General features: G+C 38.4%; 1 protein-coding gene across 30 annotated transcripts in view; it reads right to left on the reverse strand.

Annotated features, from left to right (window-relative positions):
* DLG2 (discs large MAGUK scaffold protein 2) overlaps positions 1-23719 on the reverse strand; it is a 1531179-nt gene that overhangs the window by 858638 nt on the left and 648822 nt on the right. For 5 of the 30 annotated variants that reach the window (XM_072726091.1, XM_072726089.1, XM_072726087.1 and 2 more), the window contains exon 1: positions 21760-22449. The exons of 23 other annotated variants lie outside the window; for them this stretch is intronic. In XM_072726091.1, the coding sequence (XP_072582192.1) occupies positions 21760-21837 (78 nt within the window). In that variant the 5' untranslated portion in view covers positions 21838-22449. Of the gene's footprint in view, positions 1-21759; positions 22772-23719 lie in introns of those variants that run through there. 2 more of the 30 variants (XM_072726082.1, XM_072726074.1) reach the window with 1 other exon arrangement.

Consider the following 23719-nt stretch of genomic DNA (forward strand, 5'->3'; position numbering starts at 1 on the left):
TTTATTCCCTATCCACTACGGAGTTTCAATGCAGAAATCATCTCAGGCACAAACTTGGACTAAGTTATTGACACTATGGTAATAATTCATTCTATTTGATTACTTAAAACTGTGTCAGCATTATATGTGTACTAAATTTCTGGCTTCTTAGATTTTATCTGAACAGTGTAGGTGAGTGGCCTCTGATCACTCCATTTAAATCATGCATCCAAATGCAGTATATAGTCAAGAATGACCTATCCAATGACACTTGGAGAGAATGAACTAGGAATAAAAAATCCTAAAATTCTAAGACTATTTATAAATAATCTCCTCAACTGAGGATGCTGCTGCAGAGTAGCTTCTTGCTACTTCCAGGTTTCAATGCCTTGATTAATTATGAAGTGATGTTTAATTATGTGTTTTATTATGCATAACAAATATAAATTACATACCTGATTGTTCATAATTGTATTAAAAATATGTATCATTTATCCTTGAAAGTGAAAGGCCTTTTTCAGGATGGATAAAGCTCTTTGGGGAATGGAGTATGGGTGGAATTAATGGTCCCCATATTAATCATTTATTTTATGAAATTGTGAAGGTCATCCTCCACTTTAAGATGCCTCTGAATGCCTTTTGCAAGGTCTGGTAGCTGAATTTCAATATGCAAAGCAGAGGATTATACAATGTGCCCTACTATCCCCCTAAAGGCATAGGGCTTTTATTTAATAAAGATGTTATTCTAAGAAGCTTTACTGTAGCATTGTCACATACTCTAAGAACTTGTCTTGGAGAGGCGGTTATTATTAGTAAGGACACAAGACTTGTCTCATTGAGTAGAACCATGGATGTCATTGCATTTGCCTATTAATTTTCTGAATCAGAAGCTGATAAGGATCATGATGTAAAATCTATAGATACCATTTTCTGAGCACCTCTGGGAGCTAGGCATCATGTTAAAAACATGGTATTATTAATATTATTATATTTTATGTACTGTTGTGGACACTAATCAAGTAAGTACAAGACCCTGTGCCAAAGTTTTGTGTTCATCTTATATTATCTTTATACTCAATTTCCCCATTTTATAAATGAACACAATAAGCCCCAGAGAAGTGTTGCTGAAAATCTTGTAGCTGCGTGGAGCAACCCCCAAACTCCTAAGGCCAAGTTCTTTCATCGTCAATGCATGCCTGCTGTCACAGATCTAAAAATTAGAATCCATGCTTTCAAGGTGGGGATTTGGAGCAGGTGTGGCTAGGGCCGGTGAGGAATAGAGGCCACTTCTTCTTCTAGGCCTTCAGGTTTGACTCCTTCTGATGGTCAAGACAGTGGTCAGTGGGCAAATCACTAATCGCAGTTAGAAATGGGCTTCATTTCGCTTCACTAGTTGTGTGACCTTTTAAAGGTTATTTCTCGGCTCCAAAACTCAGTTTCTCATCGGTAAAGCAGTGATCATAGTACCTACTCCATACACTACTGAGAGGATCAAATGAGTTAATGTTGGACGCTTTGCTCAGCATGTAGCATATCATGAGTTATCAATAAATGTTAGCTGTTGAGCTGTTGGTTTCTTCCTCTTTCTCTACTAATTTTAATTACTCTTCTGGGTATCTGAAAATTAATCACTGACTCCCTTCCATTTCTTTCCCTTTTCTTCTCAAATCTCAAATTGTAAACGTGGAAACTGAAACTTCAAAAGGTTCATACTACTGCCCTTCTCCACTTTTTAATATTTTTTTCCAGCCCCTTGACACCAATCCAATATCCCATTTTTTTTATCCCATTTCATTCCCCTTTGTTCTATTTTAGTCTTTCCAAGATACATGTCGAAAATCAACCCAACTACCATCACTTCTGGATGGCTTAGCGAAAGAGAGAGACAGAGAGAGAGAAAGAGAGAGACCCTAGCATTGAATGCTATTAAGAAAAATGTTCCCCAACCAAGAAGAAATTGGTTCTCACACTTTCTGTCCAACCAAATCAGCATTTCAGTAGATATATGCTGTGGGATGTCTATGCATATACAGGAAAACCATTTTTTTCTACTTAAGGAAGAGAATGGAACTGTCTCCCTTAAATAAAGGCATTTAGAACAGTAGTATCCCAACCTCAAAGAGCATGAATTAGAGTAAACATTTGCTAATCCAGAATAGCTGAGAGCTAGGATGGCCTGAACTGCTGAGAACTCTGACTCAAAAGACATACTCTTTTAAATAGAGTAACGATTAAGAGCATGTGGTTTGTGGTAGACATCCTGCAATTTAAGATCCTGAGCTGCCATTTATAGGCTATGCAATCTTGACAAAGTCATTTTACCTTCTGAAGTCTGAGTTTCCACATGCATAAAACGGATATAGGAATAGTTCTAGTTCATGCACTTTGGCTGAAGACTAAATGAAAGAATATAATATATTATCTTAACACAGGTCATGGCACATGGTATGTGCTCAGTAAAAAGTTACTGTTATCATTACTAACACTACTTAGTGTTAATATATTCATCATCATAATATTGCACATAAACAGAAATAACTGAGAGAAACTAATAAAATGATGCCAAATACCGATCCTTGTGTTTCCCTGGGAAATAGTTAAGAATAGCTTGTATTTACTTGGCAATTATTGAAATATGAATTTATATTCAACCAACACTAATTGAGTAGCCACTGTGTGTCAGAACTGGTGTCTTTGGAAATATTACAGAATTTAATCTTCATAAAAACCTATTAACAGTTTAGAAAATAAAGAAAAGTCTTCCAAGATTAGACAGCAAGTAGGTATAGAGTAAGAAGGAACTCAGTGACACTGTCCTGCCCACAAGCAATGGCTCATTGGTTAGTGGCTGAATGAGTGAATGGGTGAAGGTTATGGTGTGGTTTAGAGGAAACAATGAATTTAAACTTTCTGATTATGACCACTTTGCTTGGATTCCTTAATTCACTTACTGACTTTATAATCTTGAGAGAGTTGTCTTATTTGGAACTCCATTTTCCTTCTTATTAAATAGGAATAATGACATCTGCCCCCACAGAATTAATGTGAGCATGGAATGAGACAAAAAACAGACAGTATCCAGCATCATGTCTGGTACACACAAGCTAGCGTCCTTGTCTTTTTCCCTTGTGCCAAAAGTCCCTCTCTTCCTTGAACTAGCACAGCCCTACTTACCAAAGATAGCCCATCATCATCCCTCCTTCCCCTCTTCAGGAGAATTATGTATTTGCCTTCCAAGTCAGTTTGAAAATCCAGATGCTTCATTACTTCCTCTGACTCTAAAGCCATTTACTAGAATTCCACACACACACAACCCAACTCTACACATGCCCTCTTCTCTACCTACACTGCTTTTTTAAAGGATGTCTTCAGGATATACTCTCATAGGCCCCATGTGAGGCTCCATCCCAGGACCCTGAGATCATGACCTGAGCCAAAACCAAGACTTGGGCACTTAACTGACTATACCACCCAAGCACCCTCTCATTCACCTTTCTGTTACCAGTGTTTTCCATAAGACCCAGCACATAGTAAAGCCCAAAGTAACCTGAGCAAAATGTATATTATTTTCTATTCTATGAACACTTAGGGGCTTAAAATTCTTTTGGCTTAAGAAACAGAGGAAAAGAGAAAAAGAGCACCAGTACTCATCCAGAACAATCACTGAGTACTATGTTAAGGGCTTTGCATATATTATTAGTTTGGCCCTTATAATAGCATGAAGGAGGTATCATTATTTTTAGAGATGGGGGAACCAAAGCACAGAGACGTCAAATAACTTCCTCAAACTCAAACAATACACAAAAGCCTGAGTGTGAAACCTTGATGGAGTCGGTGCTTTTAACCATTTTTATACTGTACTGCCTCACCCGAGGGCTTTTTGAATTGTGTGCCACTTCGTGTCTACCTTCTAAGATGGGGTAAGATAATGGGTCCTTACCATAATATGCAGGGTTTTCTCCAATCTAACCCAATCCTTCCTTTCCAGATGCAACTCTTGGCATCTCTTTCTTACACTCTATTTACCAGTCAGAATAAATACAGTCAGTTCCTCCAAAATGATCTTGTTCCTTTGCTTTCTCTGTTTTCTTACTCATCCTGGAAGGCCATCCTACCCACCTCTGCCTATTAAAATCCTTCTTGTCTTTTACGATCACCTCATTTTCAATATTCTCCAAGAAGTGTTCTCTATTCCCAGGCTGGAATTATTTGTTCCTTCTTTCATGTATCCAAAACTCTTGGATTTTACTTGGTGATACAAACCACTTTGTGATTAGTGACTTGCCTGCTTCTCTCTCATATTAAAATGTAAACTCCTTGTTCTTATTGGTCCTTGTAAACAGTGCGTTACACATTTCTCGGTACACATGTACTCAAAGTTTTATGAACAGATGAGAGAGAAGAGAAAAGAATGAGACAGGAGACAGAGGCAGAGAAAGAGGGGAAGGATGGGGGGAGAGGGAGAGGAGAGAGAGAGATGACTTAATTTGGTGGCTTTTATAAGGTCCCTGGGGCTTAATTAACTCAAACCTGCCCTTCCTTTGAAATTAAAATGCATTTAAAATTCTATATATGCTTTCCAAACACTCATCGCATTTAATAATATCTGCTCAATATCTATTCCTATACCTGGGAGAAATTTACACAGACTAATGTAATAATATTTTATCTTAGTAAACATTTATGAGCTGCAATATTAGGCAATCACACCAAGTGCTTACTGAAGTACAATATATTTATTCCGGACATCATTTAGAGCATCCTGAACATACTGTCTTGTAGACAAGACAACCCTCAAAAGCCCTTCCATTAGAAGCACAATAATTGAGGAATGCAAATATTTTTATGTTTTTCTTCTCCACTATGAACACACACATGCACACAGAAAGGAGGAAGAAAAAGAATGCTTCAAATTACACAATCAATTTTCTCTTCAAAACATCCCACTACAACAACACCCCCAAGTCACACCAGTGTAGGTTTGCAGGGATGGCTCTGTGCCCCCTTTAGGGAGAGCAATGTCTCAAGTGTGAGGTAATCCCATTATACTAATTGCAATTACAGGCCTGTGTCCTGAGCCTCCTGCCGACAGAAGCCTACCTCACCTCATTCCTAATTAAGAGCACAAAATTCTTCCCAAACCACCTTTATTATTACACACAGTATGCTTGGCTCTATCAGGCAATACCCTCACATTCTGGAAGAATCTACTGCCTCTTTTAAATCCGAGGTAACCACCCCAGAGTTAATTATGTCAATTAAAACCTTTTTCCTACGCTCAGCAGATGAAGCCCATTTCACTAGAACAATAGGACTACATGAAAAAAGGAACCCTGGTTACAATGAAAGGTAATTAGATCATGTTAGGCTTAAAAACAAACAGGAACACCAATAAACAAAAACCAGAGAAAAATCTCGTCCAACCAAAAGAGAAGATTACATAAATCTTCTTAGTAAAGTCTGTGCTTACTTTGTAAAATAATGAGACAGTAAAAGAGCTCAAGAGCAGCCAGGTTTGTTTCCCTTGGACCATTGCTGAAGCCCAGGGAATGCAGATGGATGGGTCTGCAAGGCAGTTCAGTCGCACCTTACCTCAGAGACCAATCTCCTCACACTAAGCAGCCCTGTGACTTGGGGCAAGTCTCTTTTTTCTCTGCAATCTGAATTGATTTCTTCATTTAACAGCAACTAGAACAAAGGAATCTGAGTTAGGAAATTCTCAGGGTAGTTTCTGGTATTAACATTCATTGAAGGCCACAGGTCATTCTGACCCACTCCGACCTGGTAGGCAACAGCTGGCGCACGTTAATTCACCTAATAGCCTCCAGCAATATCAAGTGCTCCAGGCATAGAAATATTATCCCAGCAAAATCTCAGCAGGGAAAAATGTATCACAAGGGTACTGCTAATCAATGCGGCCCTCACAATGGGATTGCATTCACCACCTCTATCTCAATGCCTCCAGTACAGGCCCTGGTGAGCCCCTTATCATCTTCCATGGCAGTGATTCGGGAAACGGTCCAGGAGCAGAAGCTCCTGGTGAATTGTTAATGAAAATTCTTGTTTCTCATTTTAGCCCTACTGAATCCAGAACTCTGAGAGGAGAGCTCAGCAATCTGTGATTTTAATAAACCCTCCACGTGATCTTGATGCACACTGAATTTGAGAGTGCCATAAGGTATCTTGAAGTATCTCTTCACCTCTTGCTCATCTCTTCATATATTCTCCATGTTGCCACCAGATCAGTTTTCCTAGACTCTGAATCTAACGTAAAACATGCCCCTTTCCCTCTGTCTCTCTCTTCCTCCCTTTCGCCCTCTTTCCTTTTTTTTTTTTTCCCTTTCTCCTTAAAACCTTCAGTGACATTGATGCTTCATCTCTCACCAAATAAAATTCAAACTTCTTAGATGGCAAACGAAGCCTTTCACCATCTGTCTGGCCCCGATCAGCCTTTCCAAAGTCACTTCTTCCCACTCCTCCGTGTGCACTCCATGCTCAGGCCATGATGAACCTCCTGCTGTTATAGGAAAAGGCCATGCTCTTTGAGGAATCTGTGCTTTGCTCAAGCTGTTTTCTTTGCTCAGAATGACCTCCCTCACCCTGTCTGCTTGGCAAACTCCTCGACCTGTTAGACTCTTCCCAAGCACCATTCCTTCTCTGAGCTCCTTCTGGCCCCACCTCTTCCTCTCCTCTTCTCCCTTTATAGCTCCAGAGTTGAATCTATAGTACTTCTATTATTATACAACTTGGATGAATAAATTTGAATTGTCATGCTACATGGTAGTCTACTTACACAGCACTCTATCTCACTGGCCTGAATTCTTCAGAGAAGTTGGGGAGGATACTTGGATAGACTATGTCTATTTTTAGTATTATATCTTTAACGGAGAATATATTAGGAATTCCAATTGTTATTTCTTTGAGTGAAAAAAATGAATTGACTTTTGAACACCTCCTGTCTATAGCACTGCTATGCTAGCAACTTATCACTTTAAGCCCTGTTTTGCCAATGGAAAAACTGAGTCCCAAAGAAGTGAAATAACTTTGCCAGCCAGTAAAAGGCAAAGTGGATTCAAGTGCAAATCCTTCGGGGTCTAAAGCTGATGCTTCCTCAACCAAACCACATTGTTTTTCCAAATAAACTAAAGATTGAGTGACTATACATAGATATATCTTCCTTGACATGTTTTTCACATTTCCCTTATATGTAGTTTCCATTATATGAAACAAAGACCTAGGTTATAAATGAGCTAACATTATAAAGCTAAATACTGGATCTATGAAACCAAATATTTCTGGGCAATTTCTTCATCTATAAAAGGGTTTTGTTACATATTTCACATTATAATCAGCTATTATTGTTGTTATATATACAGTATATATAAACAAATATATATAATATGTATATAACTTCCAGCCATAATAATCTTTGATTATGAACTGAATTCTTAGTATTGTATTATGTTGTTTCAACAGATTTAGCTCAATTCTGGGCACTTGTTACTGATGGTTTGCTATTGCAGATGTGTCAATTCTCATAAAAAATGTTTTGACTAATGAATAAAGATATGAAGTTGATGACAAGGTCTCTCTCTTCAATGAATATTTAAGCCTTGTTGAGATTTGCCAATAAAATTTCATGGAGGAGATGATTGGAAACAGACTTTTTATAATTGGTTACATATATTCTACTTTCCCAATTTTATCCTTGATGGTGCAGCTAAACCATTGCAACAGCTATTAGCACTATCAAAGTTGTTTTCCTTTAGACCCTCAAATTAATAAATGCTAAGGAATATTTTAATTAGCCTAAACCCAAATTGTCATTATTAATTTACTAGTTACATTACAATACCTTGTAAAACATTTATGGTTCAGTAAATGGAGTACCTACTTTCCAATGATCACATGCCATGGCTAATTTACTACATAACTAAATATTTAATTACAAATCTTAGTAAAGCTAAAGGTACACAGCCAAAATTAAATTGCATTACTTGAGCAAAATGCTTAACATCATTACTTGGTACATTATAAAATCTTCTCAAATAAATAATGGAAGTTCAGGCATTTGTAACTATTTCTGAAACATTCTTAAAATAGCTTTAACAGGTAGATGGAACTACTGTAATTAATCAGTAGATTTTTTTTTTTTTTTTGTAGGGAGATCAGAAGGGGAAAGTTTGAACGTTTTTATACTAAGACCATATTCATATGGGTATAGAGTTTCTGTTTGGGATGTTAAAAAGTTCTGGAAATGGATAGTGGTGATAGTTGCATAACACTGTAAATGTATTTAATGCCACTCTTTGTAAACCTAAAAGAAAAATGATTAAAATGGCAAATTTAGTTATTTTTATATTATCACAATTAGACTATATTTAGGTTTGATTAGTGTCTCCCTTATCCACTACACAATATATTCCTTGAGGACTGAATAGGCCACCATCATACCTCAGCTTCCTAGCATATTGTAAGGCACCTTCCAAATGAATAAACTTATGGACTATTGAGATTCTTTTCTGCCAATTACTCAAAGTTAATGGCTATTTTCTTTAAAGGAAACAAAATAGTTCTATTTAAGAAAGAAAAGCTATTTGCTCAAGCAGTGGTTAAACTGTATAAATTATAAATAGGTATGATATGGAAAAGAGGTAATACACATTCTAGAACATAGAATGTTAATTAAAAGTGCAAAAGTAAGCCATCTTCTGGTATTTGAATGTTCTCACATCCATTGAACAGTCCCTAAGAGCACAGAAACACATGGACATATCTATATCTCCGAGCAACAAATAGTGATGATGAATATTGATTCCTTTCCAAAAGCAGAGCTGGTACTTTGGGAAGACAGAAGTTCATTATACTAATTAGAGGCCCTTGCCCTACCTCTTCAGAGGATGTTATCTTGGGTAGATATCAAGGCAGACACTCTTGGGTAGATGCTTTTCAAATTAATGACTCAACAACCACATGGCAATAATCCCAGCATCTCTGGCGAGAGCAATGGCTTAAATCAGGGCTAGAGCTCACAGCCACCTTCTCAAAACACCTTCGGTAAAGCTCAGGATTGCTATATGGAGGCCGAGATTTGCATGCCCATTCATGCCAACATTGTGGAGCACATGATTATGAGGCAGTTCAAAGTAGTCCTATTATAAGTCAAAATCATAATCAGAGTATGAGATGGAAGAACTGGCCATTCATTTGAGAGGTTTAGTGCAACCAGACTCACCTCCAAATCTCCTTCCTTTAAATGGCCTGTTTCACAGTATTTATTTAAAAACTCTTAGATAATGCCTGTAATATCTCTTCATTCAGTCCTCATAACAATTCTACAAGAGAGGTACTGTTATTCTCATTTTCTGGATGAGGAAACTGAAGCCCAGAAAGTTTCAGTAATTTGCTCAAAGTCCCACAGTTAGTTAAGTAGCAGTGCTGGGATTTGAACCCATAAACACTGGATTCCGAAATAGTGTTCTGAAATACTCCACCCTTTTGTCTTGATATATCTTAATAGAGGTGTTAAAAGTAAGAAAGGTTAATTTAGTTTAAAGCATTTTTTTCCTTATAAGAACCCTATGCATATCCACATGTGCTACCTAAGAGCATAGTTAGACCAGGTGTGTTTTATTCTAAACTTGGAGAGTGCGGCTCTGTGTATGAGAGATATGCCAGGTGGTTTGCAATCAGGCATGATCCCACATCTCTAGAATGATAAGATTCAGAAAAAAAAAAAAAAAAAAAAAAAAAAAAAAAAAACAACAACAACCAGAGGGTCTGGAAAAGCAGAAGAAATAAAAGTGTTGTTTATACTGCTAAAGCACATCTAAGAGTTTGCTTAAATTGTATATATTCTTTTCTTCCGAATCTATACTTGAACTTCCTCAGCATAGGGACCGTGGCTTAATCATTCTGCACCCTTTATAAATCTTAGCACGGTAGTAGTGGTAGTAGTAGCAGCAGCAGTAGTGTGCAAATGAGTCTTTGTTCCCTACCAAGGGGCAAATAAACATTTGTTAAATTCTTAATTGACTTAAGAGACCATAGCTAACTCATTTATTTTCTTGAATTTTATTTTCCTATGGCCAGCCTGAGGTCAACCTGGAAACATGGAAAAAATATGATTTTGAAACTGTTCAAGACAACCAGGCAGGTGAGTTGTAAGAAACTAGGAGACAAAAACATAAGTTAATCTGAAATGTATTTAAATTTGTTTTCTAGGGGATCCCTGGGTGGTGCAGCGGTTTGGCGCCTGCCTTTGGCCCAGGGCGCGATCCTGGAGACCCGGGATCGAATCCCACATCAGGCTCCCGGTGCATGGAGCCTGCTTCTCCCTCCGCCTGTGTCTCTGCCTCTCTCTCTCTCTCTCTATGACTATCATAAATAAATAAAAATTAAAAAAAAAATCTTTAAAAAAAAATAAATAAATTTGTTTTCTAAAAGACATAGCATAGTTCATAACTGCTAGAAAACACCATTTCATGATGCTACATTTCATCCTGATTTTCTTCTTAAAATGCTGGAGAAATGACTGATACTAAAAGAAATTTTTATTTGTGTATCACATAGCCCATTTCCATAAAGCTCATACAGATTCTAGAGATATGCAAAGAGGAAAAAACTTTAATAAAATAATGGATCATATTTGAATTAAACATGATATTCAAAATGTTACACTTGGGGAGTTAACCGAATGTTATATGCTGAGAGAGCAAGAGGCAAAAATGTCCTATAACATCCTATGCCCTCCATAAATTAAATCTGAGAACATTAAAAATGGTGATAACAATGAAAAGTATTACTTACGGAATGAAAACAGAAAATAGAAACAGATTAGTGAAGATATTTGCCTCTAAAAATCTCAAAACTATGCATCCTAGAGCAGAGGTAATAAAGATGGTTATTTCTAAGAAATAGATCCAAAGTGGCTCCATTCATTTCACAGCAGGAACATTCAAAGTAGCAATTAATGCAACCACTGGTGTGGAATTGTTTTCCAAATGCCATCTTGTTGGATAACTTTTTTTTTTTTTTTTTTTTTTTTTTTGATGCAAGCAGGGCTCAGAAGTCACAGTGAATTTGGATCAATTATTTACTGAAAATATCATCATAGTTTATGAAAACCGCCATCCAACAACATGAATACAGCCAATAATACTTTTGGTGAAATGGAGGAACCTATCAGTTGCTGTTTATTTCAGACTAAAAGGATAGTACTTAAAATTCCTTGAGATCTGATCAAAGGAAATAAATGTGGGGGCATCCATCTCAATGGTGTGTGGAGCCACTTCTGGCCAGAAGAAGGGATGGCCTGGTATTTGGAAGATCTGAGTTCAAGTCCCAAAAGTTTGACTGCCAACTGCACTGGCATGAAATTTCCCAATCCTCATGTTTCCTGCATGCACAGTTTGCTTATTTGAAAGACATGGGCAATAATGCAGCAGGGTAGTTAAGAATGTGGATTCAGATCTAGGTGGCATGGGTTCAGATCCTGCCCCTAAAACTAACACTAATTGTGCATCTCTGGGCACATTAATTGACTTCTATGTACCTCATCTGTAAAAACGAGGACATAATAGTATGTAGCACATAGGATTATTGTGAGGATTAGCTGAGTTAGAACATGTAAAACCTTAGAACAGTGACTGGCTCATCGTAATGACTTTTGATAAGTCTTCATTAACATTTCTATCAACATTTGTAAATGGAAGGTTCCTTCTGGTTCTGATATACAATATACGGAGCTTGCCCTCTCCCTTTTTTCCAAGACCTGAAATAAAGCTACAAAGGTGATGTGATATATTCACCAGCTGGGAGATGAACATCTTGAGTCATTCAGCACATAACACTTCACTTCAAATAAGTAATGTGCCTTGACTGGCATTCACCAAACACACGGAATCACTCTCTTGAAAATTGCATGGTATGTTTCGAGAGAGGGGAGGTATGAGAAAGGTAGGAGACAGGGCAGGGTGGGGGTTAGAGTTTTTATATGAATGATCTAGGATTTATTTTTTAAAAAGGAAACAAAAACCTAGAATTCACCCTTAGTCAGTGTACTGACAATTTTCACTTGTTAAGATTATCCTTAGTAATTATTTTCCTTAGTAATTATTTTCCTCTAACAAGTGGCAGGGATATAATCACACAACTCCTCACTCTCTAAAACTAGGATGGGAGGGTAAGTCCATTCTGAAGCCCGAGGGAGTAGTAGAGTAAGAGGTATCACTTATGAAGGAGTTACCAAAAGCTGTTTTGCATCCCTTCTGGAATGATGCAGAGTATGAAAATGAATGGACTGGGGGATCTCTGGGTGGCTCAGCAGATTAGTGCCTGCCTTTGGCCCAGGGCACGATCCTGGAGTCCCAGGATCGAGTCCCACATTGGGCTCCCTGCATGGAGCCTGCTTCTCCCTCCTCCTGTGTCTCTGCCTCTCTCTCTTTCTTTCTGTTTATCATAAATAAATAAATAATTAAATCTTTAAAAAAATGAATAGACTGAAGGAAAGGAGAGAAGGAAGGAGGAAAGAAGGAAATATTAAATGTTTTACAATGAACCAGATGCTTTACATGAAGTTTTTAATTGAATCAAAAAACCATGCAAGGATGGTTATCATGATTTTAAATATATGAGAACATTAGTAATTAAGGAGATGCAGTTATTTGCTCAAGGTCACCCAACCTGTAAGATGTTGAGTCAAATTTGAACTCAAGGCTGTACTCTTCCACTGTCATATTGTTGTTTTTGGGTGTGTCAACAAGAGCATTTACAAAATGTATAAAGAAAAGAGGTCAATAAAGGTGACAAAGGATTTATCCAAGGAGCTTAAGAAATAATGACATGAAAATAAGTCCTAGGCCAGAATGATGTTCAGGAAAGAAAAAAAAATATTTTTCTTATTCTCTATTATTCCAACCAACAACCTCCTCCAAGTCCCCCACAACCAACATAGTTTTTTCTCTCGCTCAGCACATTAGTTTCCACTTTTTCTGTGCTAGAGAGTCACCAAAATTTCTCATGTCAAACTGTATCATAGTTCGATACTTCTGTGAAAGTGACACCAATGTCACTGACTTCTGCCTCAGACAATTCTCCTTTCATCATATCTTGCTGCAAACAATGGTGAAAAATTGGATGCCCTCCTCATAGTACCAACTTTCTCCCACAATCAGTGTTGAAGAAATGTGGAGTGCACAGAATAGAAAGCAAAAAATTTCTGTTTGTAAATCAGAGTAACCTACAGTAACAAGTGGGTGTGAAAGGGAAGAATTGTATTTAAGGAGTTTTATTTTATTTTCTTATTTTATCAAATATCCTGGGTGAAAAGTTAGCATTCACTTCTCTTGCTCTGTTGGTTAATAAACAGAATATGAAAACAACAGCGATCCTTCAAAACCAGCTCATTCCTTCCCTTTGCCCATGACTTCTTCCTGCCTTTGCTACTATATGACCAATTTTAATAACTCCTCCTATCTCTTTCACAAGAGTAGTGGATTATAACCCTGCAGAGGCTCTGTGCTTATTAGAGCTTACATGCTTTGGAGGAAAAAGAATATTCAATTGGCTATATATTTTTCCCTAGCAATGATAACCCAACTCTGGGGACTAAACATCGGACATTATTATGTATGGCCATCATGGCATCATGGTATATTAGTCTCTTCAAACTGCTGTAACAAAATACCAGAGATTAGGTATATTATAACATATTATTCCCTCAAAGTTCTGGAGAATGAGAAGTCCATGGTCAAGCTTATTGAAGGGTTCAATATCTGGTGAGAGCTCTCCTCTTGGCTTGCAGACTACTTCCTTCTCACTCTCACATGGGGGAGAGAGGTGAAAAGGAGGGAAGAGGAGGGGAAAGGTAGAAAGGGAGAGGGAGTAGGAGAGGGGGGAAGAGAGGAGGGAGAGAGAGAAAAAGAGGCCCAGAGAGAGAGAAGAGAGAAATCTTTCTCTTCTTACAAATACACTAATCCTATCAGATTAGGACCTCCCTATTACCATCTCATTTAACCTTAATTATCTTCTAAAAGCCCTATCTCCACATCTCAACATATAATCACACTGGGGGCTAGGGCTTCAATATATGAATTTGGGGTGGGGAGATGCCATTCAGTCCATAGCAAGTGTGGTGGGGATTCTCTACTAACCTGACTTTTCAGATTGAGAAGGTATAAAAAACAAACAATTCATACTCAAATATAAGCCTGAAATCTGGCATGTAGGACAAAGCAGCTGGAAAATTTCACAGTTTGACATATCATTGTTGGTAGTTGAAGAGAACTCTGGTATTCTTTGTTTCATTTTAGTATTAGTGGCATGGAGAATGGAAAAGAAAGAGAAACGGAACCTCTTACCCCAGAGCTATATAATGCCTCATATTCCCTCTTCCTTCAAAGAAAAGAGGCAATAAAGAAGTGTTTCTTATCTTGCTCCCATTTTGAAAATAGGTAGGTTTTCCACTATATTCTTCTTACTGATACTTAAAGACATTCCAGGTCTGTTGTGTATATTCATTTGACATACGTTTTCTTAATTTTTCTTAATGTGAGGCACTGTTCTAGGTGCCAGGAGCACAAATAAGATAAAATCTTTCCCTTTAATGACTCACAGCAAGTCATAATTAGAAGCAGAGAGCATTAAAATTGAAAGGAATGTGATTGCAGATGAAGAACCCAGAGATTAAGAGACTTAGCCAATGTAGCACAGGCGGTTGGGACAGAGTAGTTGACACACAGGCCTACTGTCCCCTAATCCAGTCTTTATTCCCATTATAGCTCAGAGTTCTCCATCCACTTCAGTCATTCAACCAGGGTTTATTTAGGGTCTACCATGTGCTAGGTAATAATTTAATAATTAGGGGAAATAAGACTACCTCAGATGAATTGAGTGAATACTATAAAGCATTATTTAAAGTGAAATGTTTTTTTCTATCAACCCCCCAAAATATAGTATATATAAATAAGACTTGTACCTTATCTGATTATCAATTTTATCTCTATAAGAATCATCATGGTTGAGCTCCCATCTCAGATGGGAGAGTTTCCCTTTCCATCTTCACCATAGGAATACCATTCTGCAGTATACTGAAGACAAAACAAAACAAAAGCTATTCTGCTCTAAAGTTCTATAAACTGTACTGAAGGTAAATTATCTGGATATCTGGTTCCTAGAGGACCCCCAGTGAAAAATCTGATCTTATTTCCAGTCACATAGTTATTCAGCAGAGATGAGGCACAAGTAGATCAGAAGATGGCTATTGTGCTGGTCTATCCCTTCTTCACATCAATGGCTCATTCAATCCAAGAAAAGCTTAAAGAACACACGAATGGTTAGGGTGACAGGCTCTGATTTCCGCCAGGTCTGGTCCTGAATGCTGGTTTCACTATTTATGATTTTGGAAAAATTCTGCAACATCTTATACCTCAGTTTCTTCAACTATAAAATTAGACCTAAAATAAGATTACCATAGAAAGTAGTAGGGAGGATTAAATGAGATGATACATGTAAAGTGCATGTCATTGTACAATGCAGTACTATTATTATAACAATTTTACAGTGGTTTTGTGACCTATTATCTTCCTCCCCAGCTTACCTTCTTCTCCTACATTTTAGCCATATCTTTTATCCTGTCTTTTCCCTCTGGCTCCCTCTCTGTCCTGCTAACAGCTGCACTTTGTGTTGTTCCAGGGTGGGTAGCAGTGCTGGGACTTCAGACAGGTGGTACTGCCCATTTTGTTGCTTGATTTACCTGCCAGGTGACAAGGGAGAACTGCAAGGCTGCATTCAGCATGGACAAACACCTGTCCTGTCACCACAGCCAGCAGACACCGCCGCTGAGTCATGCTGCTGCTCATGACCGATGAGCTCTTAAAGACTCAGAAGGCTCTAAGAAAGGGACTTGGGAGGACAATCTGTCCATCTCTCTCAGGGTCAGGGTACTTTTCAATCTGCCATGAGGCAAAAATAGATGTAGGAAGATTCTATCATTCACTAAGAATTGGAGAGTCTTCAACATCAGGCTGTTGCTTCTTATGCTTAAGCTAAACTTCTGAATTTGCATTTATATTTATCTTTTAAGGGGAAAAATTAACTTGATATCTAGCTCACTGTAAACATCTGTCATATATACAGTATAACATACAGCATATATTGTATAATATACAGTACTCTGTATGTACTATAGGTATACAAACGTACGCACACATAAATACAGAGTCATTTACTGGTTCAGAGCTTGAGCTCTAGAGGTAGATATGGTGGCTAATTCTAGCTACCTACTGGTGATGTGTTTTTGCTCTAAAAACATCATAATGGTAACTAACTCAGAAAATCCTCATATTAGCACATTTCTTAGCTCATAGAAAGAACTCAGTACAAGTTAACTATCATTGCTATTTAGACATATAATATATATTGTGAGGCCAGAAGGCTTTTGTAAGTTTTCTGATCTGCAATCTAAATGGTCCCAGATTGATTGCTTTTCATTTATTTCTTCTATAACCTTCATTTCCATTTTCCTTCTTTTTATTTACCTTCCTAAGTCCAGAATAGGACACGTGATGCCAGTGGAGTCTCATCAGCACAGAATAAAATGTGTGATATATTTTAGGATTATCTACTAAATTTCCTTATGCCAAGTATTGTTATGATTTGTAAAGACATAAAAGTGATTTAATAGCAAGTGTAACCTTAAATATTTTATTTATATTAATTGATTTATCCTCAAAATTAACCCATTCATTACTCATTTTTTAGCTATGCCATACTTTATTGATTCTAAATATAAACTTTTATTTTTATATTTGAACATCTCTGAAATCAAGATACATCTTGCAACTGAAAGTGTGTTATAATTCCATTGAAAATCTTTTTTTTTCTTAATAATACATGAAATAATGGAGCATCTTGAAACTGATGACAACCTTGAGTCAATGAAGTAGAATATGAGAGATAACCATATTCCAGGCATTCTTTAGGCCTTGAAGTAAGGGAAACAAGATGGGACAGTCCTTCATTCAGAGAATCCACATTCTGATGAAGAATAAGGGGAAGGAAAGATGATTACAGCCAATGTACAAGTAGCTGTGGGAGCCAATGGAAGATCCATACTGGGCTGGTAGGGGCCAGGGAAGGTTTCCTAGTGATGGTAATGTCACTTAAGATTGGTGTGTAATTAGTGAGGAATATAGCTAGTCTGTGGCTTGCTAGCTAGACAAATAGAAGAAAAATCCTAAAAGCTAGAAAAAGCAGGGACATTCAGGGATTCGAAAGTAGTTCAGAATGCTCAATTTAGAGTTTCATGGAAGAGGGGCAAGGTTTAGTGGTAAAGGGAAAGCAGAGGTCATATCATGATTGGCCTTGTAGACCATGTTAAAGGGTTTGGATCGATCCTGAGGACATTGGGGGTTCTACTAAAGCATAGCTGTTACTTCCATTTCACAAATAAAAAAACTGAGGCCTAGAGGAGTCAAAATGACTGGCTTTAGGCTGGATAACAAAGAATAAGACTAATTTAAATCCTTCTTTCCAGGTCTTTACTTTAAGCTCAATTCTTTTCATGTTATGCTAGGGTCACTCAGTAGTATGTAGTCCATACTGCCAGCAAATGCATTACTAATTTATCCTCTATTTTAGTCTATATTGAATTTATGTGTTTGGTTTAGATGAAAAGGAAGGTAGAACCAATGTGATGGTTCTTAAAGAATTCTTAAAGGTGACTATGGCCTCATGTCAGGATATTCGGGCTCAGTTACATACATCACTTGTAGGTTATATATCACTGCTAAGCTCATGCACAGTTGTGTCTATTAGATGATGGATACTCATGCCAATCTTTCCTAAATGCATTATGTATCCACTTTTCAGGGTATATGCTTAAACAAAAATAGTTAAATTTAACAATTAAAACAAAAACAAATGAAAGAAGCAATGCTGATGGGGCAGTGATGGTTCACAATATCAAGGGTTTTATACTCTTGCATATTATTATGTCACCAGAAATTGCATTTCAATTTATTTCAAAGCTTCTTCAGTTGCCCTTTTAGAGTAATACAATCTAGAGATGGACTAAATTAAGTAATTTAGGTTGAAATGTGACAAAAATGCTTAAAAGTAAGACACTAACGTCTGAATTAATTACATAGGGTCAAAAAAAAAAGAGAGAGAGAATAATTATCTGAAAGGAGGTATTCTTTTGTAGCCAGTCAGTTTTGATTTCATATTATCGCATTTAAAGTAATTTTGTTCAAAGAATTTATTGGTATGCACAAACTGTCTCTTTAATGAAAGAATAGCAAAGAGCCTTTTGCTTTTCTTTTTCGAAAAATGACAATGTGAATCACCTAATATCTTTGACTCACTCTAAAAAGAAAGCGCATCTGCAATTGCCAAGCATTTAGGTTCCTTTTGATGAAAGACACATCTGGTTTCAATAGAAGAAGCAATGAGTACAAATGCCAATGTTTAGGTTATGATGATATGACAATTACTAGCTATTTAAAAGTAATAATAGGCACCAGGATGATAGCTTGCTATACTTACCCAACTAAAGAGGACAAAGAGTGTAAAGTCTTTAATAACAGGACAGACAATTGTCTATTCAAGATAGCTTAGGTAGAGTCTTATCAGAAATAAGGGGGCTGAGGTACAGGATCAGTAACTTTGATTCTGTAAACCTCATGACTTTTGAATTTTAATATCAAAAGGGGGACAAGACAAGAAGGCACAGTTAACCTTATTCAGGCAAGGTAAGTAAATGACAGATGGAAGAGAATGCTACAGACTCAAGGAGTCATTTTTGGAATAGCTTGGTAAAGTTGGGCTCAAATTCCAGCACTGATACTTACTACTAACTTAGTGTGACCTTGGGCTAGCTACTTTTCTTTCTTGGACTCAAGAAAAATGATTTCGACCTTATAGGATTGCTGCGAAGATGACATAAAACTGTATGCATAAAGCACCTGCTGTATAACGTGTGTGGATGAGGGCTACCATTATTATTGTTGTGCTTGTTATTATCATTACATTCCATGCTGCTATTTAATTCTATTGGCATTGAATGAGGTAAAAGAGTAGACCAGGCAACCATGAATAAGGCATACTGCATGTTTAGGGATGGCATTTAGGCTTGCACATTCCCAATTAGCTTTTCAATTAACCCCAGCCTTGAGGAATACACTTCCCAGACCAAACCTGAATGCTAAAATAGGACTGATGGGCTATGATGGGTGCAGGTTGTTTTATTAGAGTAGGAGGAAATAAACTATGCTACCTATTGCAAAAAGAAGCCAAAATTTACAGAGGGTAGTAAGATAAACCCACAATCACTATCTATGATATAGATTTATACCCCCAAATACTAAACATGCTATGAATCTAGCAATAGTTGCTTCACATTTAAATATATCAGTCACTTTGTAAATAAAACCCAATAATGATCTCATTTTATTCATCTTCCTCCATTTTATAATAAAGTATGACAACATATAGTCAGCAGCACTTTATATCCCCCTTCGTGTTTGCAATTATGTGATCTCTGATGCTACAGCAATACTTTATATGAATTTATTCAGCTTGCACTATCATTTGTTAACTGTCTTCTCCGTTAAACTTTATTACTGAACTCATTAGACAAAATATTAAGCCAGAATAGTTGGTTTAAATAAGGCATATAATACAATTAGGCATAATGAATAAATAAACTATTTCCATTCACCAAGGATCAACTGAGGGCCTTTGTTGTTCAAGGCAGTATACACCTTTTAATTTATTCCCGGAACTCTGTTGAATTACAAACCCATGAAAAAAAAAAGATGCTATTTTCCTATTAGTTATTATCACCTGGCATTCAAAATGAACTCCTCCTAGCTCCCCCAGCTAGCACAAGGTCATTCAAGTTAATAATTTTCCTTTAGTCTTTATTACTCAGAGAGCAAAACTTCAGTTCTCCAATGTTGATTTCCTTACTCCCTGAGTAAGAGAAATAAATAATTTAAAGCCAACAACCCCACCTTTGGTTTCTTCTTACCTATCCTAAGCATTAGCCTCCACAGACTGAAAGGGAGGTAGGTAGGTATTACAGGCACTTTAATAGTTTCTCCCCAGTCTCAAGAAGCAGGACCCCATCTTACTTTGTTGGATTACCATCCTTTTAGGTTCTATACAAAGCGTTTTCAGACTGCTGTTCTCCACATTTAGGCCCAAGCCTGAATTAAGTGCCACTGGGAGATTCAACTTTTCTTTGCATACTAATTTGGCATAAGGCATTATCTCCCTGTGGCTCTCAGAGCCATTTGTGGTCCTGACAGTCCTCTCATCCATACAACCTATAATTTTCATAAGAAGAAGGCACTTTTTCAAAACATTTGCTCCAATAAGAGACCTACTTACAAGTCTGTTTCCTTAAAAATCACTTGAGGAAAAAAAAAAGCCAAAACAAAAAACAAAACCCCCAAATCCAACTGTTCAATGTATATGCTGCTGGTACATGACAATTAACATTTGCAATCTTGTCACCTGGGATATACAGAATAGGAAAGGGATCAATTCTACCCATCCTTGCCCTCCTCCCCCACCACAAGTACCATTAAATAACAAGTCTGTCATCATTCATAACAATCCTTTAGATCTGGGCAGTCTAAAGATCTACATCCCTAAAGTCAGAACTCCAATAATATTTTCTCTTTTCACACTACAAACAATCATATCTCAGGTTTATCCCTGGATTCTTGTCCATGTTATCAGCATTTCCACTCTAAAGGAACAAATAACAAGTCAAAGTGAAGGAACCTTTGCAGTTGGGAGGAAGGACTATGCCACAGGCCAGGGAAACCACCTATGGGTCAATCTCACGAGGAGATTTAAGGCAGAAAGGAGACTGGACCAATGATCCTCCAAGAAATATGGTAAAAAAAAAAATCTCAATTTCATAAAATTTTATATTCTAGGGAAGTTTCCCCAACCCCTATCAAATTGAACACAAAATTTCCTAAAAATGACAATTTGGTCAGTGCCTCTGAAAGCAGAGGACAAATTAGAGAGGAAAGCTTGTAATGCATCTCAAGACTTACAGGCCATTTTATTTTCTTAGAGAAAGATAATTAATGAGGGAATTCTACACGGAGGTTCTCCAGGAGGAAACAACTAGTCATGCTGAATAAAAGAAATACAAAGCCACTCTCTAAATGGCCATGGCTACCCAATTACAAATATAATTCTTACTCATTGTAAACACTTTTGAAATGATGGCTTGGTTGATCTGAAAAGATACCAAGCACCCCTGTGGAGTCTGGTCAACGTTGCTGAGAGTCCCAAATACGTGTTCTTAGGACACACACACTAGGACACAAGTACTGGAGGAAGGCTCCAGGATTTATTATGCCCTCTTCAGAACCAAACACTGTAGTAATAAAAATAATGCTGTGTAGCAACAAGTTTACTAGAGAGCTCCTGGAAGAAGCAAATATTTCAGCTGCTCAACTGCTTTCACTCTATGCCATTTAAAGCAATATTAAGTCTCTGTCGAGACACTCTATCAATTGATGATTTCACCTAATACTCTGATTAGCGGATGATCCCCCTTAACCCCCGGTGCTCCCTTCCCAAGTAGCAGAGCTCCAAGAGTTACCCCTTCCGTGAGTGGCATGGACCGCGTTCCCAGGGAGAAGCAGGTTCTCATCCCAAGCTAATAAAGACTGCGTCTGTACCCAGACTGGCAGTCTAGGGCAGGCAGTTGGCAAGTCGGAAAGGTAATCCTCATCCCCACTCCTTCCATACCTTCTCTGATTTAGCCTTCCTGGCGTTGTGCACGAACCTGCGACCCAGCTTCTTGGCATACCAGATAGAGGCAAACATAGCGATGCCAGTGGAAGGGATGCACAATGAAGCTGCTGCACAATCAACTTCCCACCTCGGCTCAGAGACGAGCGGATCCGGCTGGAGCTGTCACTTGCAGGCTGTTGCTTTCTCAGTTCCTCTCATGCTGGTTAGCCGAGGCAGAGGGTGGGAGGCAGGAGGGGGTGGGGCAGGCAGTCCCGCTCGGCCGGCCTGCAGGTACATTCACATCCTGCCAGCAGGAGGTCCGGGCGAGGCGGTGCTGCCTTCAGGAGCCGGCTCGCACACATCCAGTCCCTAAGTGTCTGTCTGCGGTTCCTCGGGCACCGTCACCAAAGTCCATGTGTGTCAGGAGGAAGGGAAGCCGCAGCCAAGTCCTCCGGGAGGCGGCTCACCTCCCGCTCGAGGCTCCGGCATTTGCACTCCTCGCTTGGCTTCCCTCTGTCTTGACAGTACGTGCTGGCGGCACTGGCCGCGGAAGACAGATCCACATACAGCTCACAGGTAGATCAGCCAATACAGGAGCTGCCAGGCACGGGTGGGGGGAGACGCGAGGCTACCACGGAGCTGGCCCCGGGGCCACAAACAGGTGTCCCTGGAGCCTGAACCCCGCTGGAAGCTCTAGGAATCCCCAGCTGTTAGGTGGCCGCAGAGAGAAGTGCCTGCCCCCTGCCCCCTCCCCAACTTCTTTTGGTCCAAGGAAAAGTCTTATCTCTCATCATCAGCCAGTCTTATCGACAGCTTGCAAGAGCAATACTTTAGGTCTATGGAGACTGGACTGGGACAAAGGGCAAATGAGCAGGAGAAAAAGTGTCCTCCCAAATGCTTGGGTAAAGGTCCTTCGTTTTCAGACACATCGTTGCAGACACATAAAGCAACAGAGGCCTCTCTTACAAGCACAGGTTTTCAACATGGGACCGGGGGATGCAGAGGGGCTTAAATCTACCTTTCAACTGAAATAGAGCAATCTTCTTCTTCTTCTTTTTTTTTAAGCCTAGAGTTTTCTTGCAGTAATATCCACTGACAAATGAAGGACTCTAATACCACTTTTGGGAAGACAGATTTACAGAAACTCTTAAACCATGCTCCTCTGAAGAATTTTCACATTTGATTCTACCACCAGGTGCTTTCAGCTCCAAGTATCTTATTAGGGCTTAGATTATTACGTGAGGCATTTTAAAGATAGAGTCAATTTTAAGGGACAAGTGCTTCCTCCAATGGGAGATAGCAGTTAAGCTTTTATCCATCTTATTAAAGGACAAAAAATAGACTGTTCATCTTGGCAAGGAAAACTTTCCTTTCAGTGATATACAGATGAGAGTCAGTCCAGTAAATACTTGCTAGCTGATCAGACAGGACTGCCGTAGGAGCACCAATGGCCCAAAGAATGTCAACACTTACAGACACTGGAAAAGAACCCCCTTCTCTCAATATAAGTCACTTGAGGTTTACTCTCAAAGAGGATTGGGTCCTCAGTCAGCCAGAAGCTCTTTTATAAGCTATACAATAGTCCTTCCTCTTATATGTGGAGGATGCATTCCAAGATCCCCAGGGGATGCTTGAAACCATGGATAGAGCCAAACCCTACACATACTACGTTTATATTTTTTTCCCCACACGTACATACCTATGATGATGTTTAATTTATAAATTAGTCACGAGAAGAGATTGGCAATAATGAATAGCATAGAACAGTTATAACAATAATTATAATAAAAGTTATGCGACTGTCATCTCTCAAAAATAACTGATGGTATTGTCATCAGCCTTCTTGTAGTCATGTGAGATGATATAATGCCTTCGTGATGAGGCGAAGTGAGGTCAGTGACGCAGGCGTTGTGACATAGCATTAGGCTACAGCTGACCTTCTCACGCTAAGTCAGGAGGAGGATTATTTGCTTCC

This window comes from Vulpes vulpes, chromosome 11 (assembly GCF_048418805.1).
Source record: "Vulpes vulpes isolate BD-2025 chromosome 11, VulVul3, whole genome shotgun sequence".
Classification (NCBI taxonomy): Eukaryota; Metazoa; Chordata; class Mammalia; order Carnivora; family Canidae; genus Vulpes; species Vulpes vulpes.